The sequence below is a fragment of the Quercus robur genome, chromosome 5 (assembly GCF_932294415.1).
Source record: "Quercus robur chromosome 5, dhQueRobu3.1, whole genome shotgun sequence".
NCBI classification, from domain to species: domain Eukaryota; kingdom Viridiplantae; phylum Streptophyta; class Magnoliopsida; order Fagales; family Fagaceae; genus Quercus; species Quercus robur.
Genome location: NC_065538.1, coordinates 88,069,092 through 88,077,591, shown reverse-complemented (window position 1 = coordinate 88,077,591; position 8,500 = coordinate 88,069,092). Strand labels below are relative to the sequence as shown.

Below are 8,500 nucleotides of genomic sequence, written 5' to 3'. Positions count from 1 at the left end.
GTTAAAACAGTATTGAAGGTAGACCAAACTCAAATTAGAGGGGATCATTTCCCTTCAAATTCACTATCAAGGTCTTCTCACAAAAAAAAAAAAAAAAAAAAAAAATTCACTATCAAGGTTTTTTTGGTATAGATTATACTCACTAGACTTCCAATACAAGTAGATAAACACCATACTGGAATTGAATCCTTTCGTAACCTCCAATTTTTATTTAGGTATAACACACGTGGCATTTAAAAATCAAATAAATGCTACATTTGGCTAAAAATGGGAGTGAATTAAAGGGTTAAATTGGAGGGGATATTTTCCCATCAAATTCACTATAAAGGTTTTTGCGGTATAAAGTATACTCACTAGGCTTCTAATAGACTAATACAAGTATATAAACACCATACTCTACCTCTCCACTCCTAATAGTAACTGCAGACTTCAATCTTATTCCTTCGTAGACACTTGCACTGTGTTTGGTTGGGTGGATTTTAGGAGGGACGGAAAATGTAAGAAGGAAAATGGAGTGGAAAACTGAGTTTTCCTTTGTTTGGGAATAAGAAGAAAACAGGGGGAGTGGAAAACTAGGGAGAAAATTTTCTCCCTGGGCCCACAATTTTTTTCCTCCCAAATCGGGAGGAAAAGCAATGAGGGAAAACTGCCTCAGTGCAGTTTTACTGAAATGCCCTCCCATTTTTTTTTTTCAACGTGACCTGATCTAATTTTTACGTTATAATAATAAAAATAATAATATAAATTTATATATATGATGTGATAAATTTAATATTATGTAATAAGTACAAATAAATCTATTTCTTACATATTATGCAGCAAGGATATAATAGTCAATTTATATAAATTACATTTTTCATCCTTCCATTTTTCTCTCCAACCAAACAAAAGAGTTTTCCATCCTCCCACTTTTCCATCCCTCCAACCAAACACACAAGAGGGAAACTAAATATTTTCCATCCTCTCACAATTTTCCATCATCCCACTTTTCCACTCCTCCATCCAAACGGACCATTGATTCTGTAAGTCAATATCTATTGACTGCAATACTAATCTCCCAGTCACTCTAAGGCTTCTTGAAAATGTGATTTAACAACGCTTCCAACACAATGAAGGTAATCTAATATGTTTTGAACACTCAACCTCTTGGGGATGTTCAATTGGATAGGGTTGAAAGACAAATTTTGCTCTCTCAAGGTTTGTCTTGATGTTTCGAATGACGTCATTCTTCTCACGAAATTAAGGTTGAACTATGGTTTAAATATAAGTAGAGTTTAGGCTTGAGGTGGTTACACAAATCTTGGAATTTTCGTAATAGGGTTTCAGTTGACCGAGAGCCTAACGGGACTCCATGCTACTGCAATTAACAACAGTTTATCTAAAACCCAACCGCAACAATGGACCCAAGCCTTCATTGCAATGCACGTGACGATCTCAATTCTTCATCGCCAGTTGTTTTTCACGTGATGCTATCCCCACCTGCACAAGCTTTGAATGTGGGTCGTACGTGCCCACATTAATTTCATTTCTAAATAACCAAGCAATGCAATAGGCCATGTCAGTTAAACTCGACACTCTGTGAGTTGCTCCTAAGCCAAGTGGTTGCATTTTGTCTACTGATGGAGAAGAAAAGTTGGACCAATTTGCTACCAAAAATCATCTTTGTTGTATGTCATACATGTGTGAGTCTATGCATCGGAATCTCACCAACCAAACATCCATTTTAACATGGTGGGTCAACAGACACGTCACCTCTTCAATGTTTTAAATGATTTTAGAAGAAATGTGAGTTTTGAAAACATGATTTTTAAAATTACAAATAAGCATGTGGTAAATAAGTGAAAAATAAAATAAAATAAAAAAACTTGTTTCCTATCTCTAAAATCGCATTCAGAGTGTTGTAAATGCACGAAGTTACACAAATGGATGGTCTTACATTCATAAAGAGATTGGCATGGTTGCAGCAAATCCTGCATAATGGTGGATGTGTCAAGATATTAGAGAGACACCCAAGGGCGTAGCCAGGAATAAATACTTGGGGGGGTCAGGTTGTAACAAAGATATACTAAATATAATTCTTAATTCTATTGGATACAAAATTATCAACTTTCATATATCATTATATACTTGAACATGTTGGGAATTCAACCAAAATTCCAAATCGGTGAGAAACAAAAAAATAGAGAAAACAAAATGCCAAAAGAAAAATAATCACACGCACAAGACAGTGTTTACGTGGTTCGGCAATTTACCTACGTTCACAGAGTTGTAGAAATTTTACTATTATCAAAGAAAATTACAATGTGCGGCTATAGTGTTTTTCTTTCTCAAAAACAACAACAAGACAAAACCCAAATCACAAAAAAAAAACAGCTTTTATATCCTGTGCACAAGATTCACAATGGGCTACAAAACGGGCCAAAATTTTTTTGTCAGCCCAAACCTCTGCTCCATGAACTAAGCCTCAGTAAATCTCTCATTATTCGAGTCAGGTCGGGTCATCAACCGGATCAAATCATGCCTGACGACGATTTTTCATGGAATAAAATTCATTCATTATCATCTCTATAGTGAAATTCCCTACAATTTCCTTCTCTATATAAACTTTCATATTATCTGCCAAAAGCTCATCCTCCATTCTATTGCAAAGTCTTGTTTTTAACAACTTCATAGCTGAGAAAGCTCGTTCTGTAGTTGCTGTAGAAACTGGAAGGGTCAACGCAAGACAAATAAGTCTATCAATCAAAAAATAGATTTTAGACTTTCCTGAAATTTTTAATCCCCTACATAGCTCGGAAATTGTACTCATATTCTGAAAATTTGGATGTTTTATCACATCAAGCTCATAATGTTGCAATTGAGACACCAAAAGTTCTTGTTCATGTTCAGTGAAATCTTGAGGATGATATTTCTTAACCAAATTGCATATATGAACAATTTTGAATAATCTAAAAGCATCCTTGGGATTTAAAGCTGAACTAAGAATGACAAGTTCCATTGTTAGCTCACAAAATCTACTTTTCAATTCTTGCAATTGAAAGTCTATTGCAACTGTAAATATGCCAATTCTAAAATGATGTTCCATTGTTAAATCGACATCTTGACGACAATATCTACCTCGACCTTTAGTGTAACGAGCATTCATATCAGGAATATCAATTTCATGTTGCTCACAAAATGATATAACACTAGCAAGTAAAGGCTCCCATCCATCATCTCTCAACTTTTGAATAAGTGATTTTGTAATTGAAACTAATTGCATAACATTTAAAAGGTCTTGAGAATGTTGTTGCAAAGCTTGACAAAGAACATTAGTAATTCCCATTATCTCTTTCATCAAATACAAGATTAAAATAAATTCAAATGATATTAATACCTGATAAGCTCCCTCGGCATCATCGCGTTGTTTATAGTTAGCCCATTCCTCGGAGATAGTGTTGATAACTTTGCAAATAGCATCAAACATTTTAATCAAACTACAAATAGATTGAAAATGAGATCCCCACCTAGTATCTCTAGCTCGTTGCAAAGTACCAATCTAGGTTGCACCTCTTCTAGTCTCAATTTCATTAGAAGCAATCATATTCTCAACTTGTTCTGCTTGAGCATGTTGCAATTCATCATTCTGCTTACTAGAACCAACAACAATATTGATAATATTAACCAAATGATCAAAGAATTGATGATAATCATTTACTTCTCTAGATGATGTAACTAGAGCTAATTGCAACCTATGAGCCATACAATGTACATAATAAGCATATGGGCAATCTTTAAGAAAAAGAGCTTGTAATCCATTCCATTCACCACGCATGTTACTAGCCCCATGATATCCTTGACCTCGAATATTTTCAATGTGGAGGTTGTAATGAGAAAGGATAGCACATATCTCATTCTTTAAAGTCAATGCAGTAGTGTCTCTAACATGCACAACATGAAAGAAATACTCTTTAATGAAACCTTCTTTATTAACAAACCTCAAAAGGATGGCGATTTGCTCTCTCTTCGACTCATCCCGGGCTTCATCAACAAGAATGTAAAATTTTGCATCCCCAATTTCTTCACGAATAGCATTTCGCACATTACTAGCAAGAATATGCAAAATCTCTTTTTGAATTGTGGGTGATGTATATTTGGCATTTCCTGGAGCATTTTCCAAGACAACACTAGCTACTTTGTCATTAAAAGTTTATGTGAATTTTATCAATTCAATAAAATTGCCTCTATTTTTTGAATCAAGGCTTTCATCATGACCTCTAAAAGCACAAGCTTGGAATGCTAGCAATCGAGCACACTCTATTAAGGTTTTGAGCCGCAACCGATTATTCTCTAATTCTTTTGACGTTTGTTTCTCAATTAGCTTGTCAATATGTCGTGAATAATTCTTTAAATCCTCGCAACATTTCACAACAATTTTATGTGGGGAGTTTGGTTCTTTCCCTACATGACAGATTAAAGGACAATTCATTCCATCTTTCACATTTTTCCAATTATTAAAACCTGTTAAAATGAATGCATCTGATCCGGGATGACCTATTGGTTTCTTACTAAAAAGGTAGCAAGGTAGACAATATATCGCATCCATTGAAGGTGAGTATTCCAACCAATCCTTATGTAAATCAAACCATGAAGGTTGAAATCGATGACGATGAGTATCATCATTGTATGGATAGTCTATATTTTTAGGTTGATATGGACCTTGTATAAGATAAGCTCGTCGGATTTCATCTTGTTTGTTGATAGGAAATTCACATATTTGTTTACGTGATCGTGGATCACGATCTATCTCTTCAAATTGAAGTTTTGGACATTTGGAGGGGTGTTCATCAGGCATTGAAGTATTAACATTTGTTTCTACAGCCACAAGTGTCCTAATTTCTGAATTGCTAACATCTTTTTTCTTAAAGAATGCATCAATTGTTTTTCGTTTGCTCATAATTCTTTTAGCTTTAAGAATATGACTAAAAAATTAACCTGAAAAGAATTTTAAAAAATAAAATTTTAATTAGAAATTTTTACTTAGTTATATGAATGTTATCATACTCAAGAAAAAAACAAAATTTCCACTATAATTTAAACAGTCAACCCATTTTTAATACAACTTTAATTAATAATAACCCCTCAAACAAAAACAAAAATAATTTAATTAATTTGTCTTTTATAATGTATTGGTTAATTTAATTATATAGCTTTAATTATTGTTGTTTAGCGTAACAACAAAATATATTGTTTTAATTTATTTGTCATTAATTGTACTGCTTTAATTTGTTATATTGTTTAGCCCCTTGTACATATTACATTAAAAGAGCCGAACATTATACATTCTATGTGCAGCACAATAATTAAAGCAGTGTAATGTGCTGCACATTACATTGCTTTAATTATTGTTTACCCGGCCCCATGAGCCCATCTACCCCCTCACCACCCCACTCAACAGACAACAGACAAGCACAACATGCATCCCAATCTCAATAGTCAGCTACAATCAGAAAATTTCGCAATGCTAATCACAAATCACAACACATGTTACACTAAATGACAATTAATATTTCACCAACACCAACACACTGACCAAAAAAAAGGGATAAGATAAAGCCAAATTTAAAAAGAAAAAAACAGGAAAAAAGCAAAAGCCAGCCAATAAGAGACTCACAGTTCAAAAGAGAGAAAAACTTACTGAGACCAGATAGGCTATTAAAGAATAAAGAGAGAGACTCGTTCATAAATTTCATTTCATTTTTTTTCATTCAGTGAGATAAAGAGAGAGAGATTGAGAGAGTCAGACAGAAAAACCTTGAGGGAGGGCCGGACTGCCGGAGGGAGCAACAAGCACCGCTGCACTGGAGCAGAGGCAGAGCGATCTGCGATCTCCGATGACCGATCTACGATTTGCAAAAATTTCATTTCATTTTTTCATTTCAGTGAGATAAAGAGAGAGAGATTGAGAGAGAGTCAGAGAGAAAAAGAGAGAAATACCTTGAGGGAAGGTTGGAGGGAGCACCGAGCACCGGAGCAAAGGCAGAGCGATCTCCGATCTCCGATCTAAGATCTACGATCTGCGATGAGGGGCGAGCAACAACGACGATGACGAGCGAGCTGCGGCGACGTGATCGTGGGTTACTGGGTTTGGTTTGTTGGGGTTTAGTTTTGGATTGTGTATTGGGGATTTTTTTTTTTTTTTTTTTTTTTTTTTAGATAAACACCTCTGTGTTTGGTTTGCTGGAGTTTGTTTTGCTTTTGCTCAATATAGACAGTATTGGGGTTTGAATTCTCTGCCAGCGACGTGATGGGTTTGATTTCTCTGCCAGCGACATGATGGGTTTCATTTATGATTCTCTGTATTGATTTTTTTTTTTTTTTTTGGTTGAGAATCCATGGGCTTGCCGTGAGCGAGCTACCTCTATAATCTATTGGGCTCACCGTGGGATTGGTTCTGTTACAATTTTTTTTTTTTTTTTTGCTTGAAAGTAGAACAGATAATTTTTTTTTTTTTTTTTAATTTGAGGGTGTTCCTAATTTTTGATTGAGGGCTGGGAGAATGGGTGAGAAATGGGTAGGGGGGCCGACTGTCTAATGTTGGGGGGCCCATTTATTTTTTCTTCATAGTCTAATGGGAAATTTTTTTTTTTTTGGCAGGGGCCACGGCCCCCCCAAGCCACCATGTGGCTTCGCCCCTGGAGACACTGGTTAAGTGCAAATTTAATGAAAACTTATGTTAACCCTAACGTTAATGCTCTCTCTCACACACACACACACACACACACAGAGGCAAAATCTAAATCAAAAGAAAAATCCCACTCTTTGTGTGAGCGTCATAATGTTCCAAGCAATTTGCATTTATTAATGGTAGTTGAATACCTTATCTTTCCACCTACTAAATGATTCCCTTACATTATATCCATTCGTTTTTTCTTTCTTATTTATTTCCATATGGACCACCACATTAATCCTAGTACTATGGAAATTAAATATGGCTCCAATTCGGACAGCAATTGTTATCAACCCCCTCCCCTCAACAAGTCTTATATGTTTCTTAAAAAAAGAAAAAAAGAAAAAGAAAAGGTAAATAGAAAACAAATAGTGTCATGAAAATTTTATTCAATTTTGTTAGAGTCTAGTTTGTGATACTCCTTGCTCTTAAATGAATAGTAGATCCTATAGGAATGTAATTTGTAGAGCATCATCAAACTAGAAAATTATCATATGCATCTGATGTATGGAGTGCAACTCTCATAAGACTGTAGGCCTCACGAATGTGAGAGGTGTGCTCCATGCTTCTGATGCATAAGATAACAACTCCATGGAACTAGGACTTCCATTCCGCCTAGGACTTAGGCCTTTCTTGAAGTAGCTAGTTTCCCGTAGTTTTGAGTCCGAGGACCACGCAAGACCTTGGTCCTGTCTAGCACTTAGATTCTTAGAGTGACTAGTTTCCCCAGTCTGAGGATCATGCAAAATCTTGGTTCTGTCTAGCACTTAGACTTTAGAAGTGTCTAGTTTACCCATAGGTTTGAGCTTGAGGACCATGCAAGACCTTGGTTCTGTCTAGCACTTTAGGCTTTTGGAGTGTCTAGTTTCCCCATAAGTTTGAGTCTAAGGACCATGCAAGACCTTGGTTCTGTCTAGCACTTTAGGCTTTTGGAGTGTCTAGTTTCCCCATAAGTTTGAGTCTAAGGACCATTGAAGACCTTGGTTCTGTCTAGCACTTTAGGCTTTTGGAGTGTCTAGTTTCCCCATAGGTTTGAGTTCGAGGACCATGCAAGACTTCCATTCGGCCTAGGACTTAGGCCTTTCTTGAAGTAGCTAGTTTCCCGTAGGTTTGAGTTCGAGGATCACGCAAGACTTTGGTCCTGTCTAGCATTTAGATTCTTGGAGTGACTAGTTTCCCCATAGGTTTGAGTCCGAAGATCATGCAAGACCTTGGTTCTGTCTAGCACTTAGGCTTTAGGAGTGTCTAGTTTACCCATAGGTTTGAGTCTGAGGACCATGCAAGACCTTGGTTCTATCTAGCACTTTAGGCTTTTGGAATGTCTAGTTTCCCCATAAGTTTGAGTCCGAGAACCATGCAAGACCTTGGTTCTGTCTAGCACTTTAGGCTTTTGGAGTGTCTAGTTTCCCCATAGGTTTGAGTCCGAGGACCATGCAAGACCTTGGTTCTGTCTACCACTTTAGGCTTTTAGAGTGTTTAGTTTCCCCATAGGTTTGAGTTCGAGGACCATGCAAGACCTTGGTTCTGTCTAGCAATTAGATTCTTGGAGTGACTAGTTTCCCAATAGGTTTGAGTCCGAGGACCATGCAAGACCTTAGTTCTGTCTAGCACTTTAGGCTTTTGGAGTGTCCCCATAGGTTTGAGTCCGAGGACCATGCAAGACCTTGGTTCTGTGTACCACTTTAGGCTTTTGAAGTGTCTAGTTTCCCTATAGGTTTGAGTTCGAGGACCATGCAAGACCTTGGTTTTGTCTAGCACTTTAGGCTTTTGGAGTATCTAGTTTCCCCGTAG

General features: G+C 36.5%; 1 protein-coding gene across 1 annotated transcript; it reads right to left on the bottom strand.

The window, feature by feature from the left end:
* Nucleotides 1-2,515: 2,515 nt before the first annotated feature.
* LOC126728920 (uncharacterized) lies at nucleotides 2,516-3,325 on the bottom strand. The gene has a single exon (XM_050434671.1). It carries the CDS (start codon nucleotides 3,323-3,325, stop codon nucleotides 2,516-2,518), a length of 810 nt encoding a protein of 269 aa, XP_050290628.1.
* Nucleotides 3,326-8,500: the final 5,175 nt, after the last annotated feature.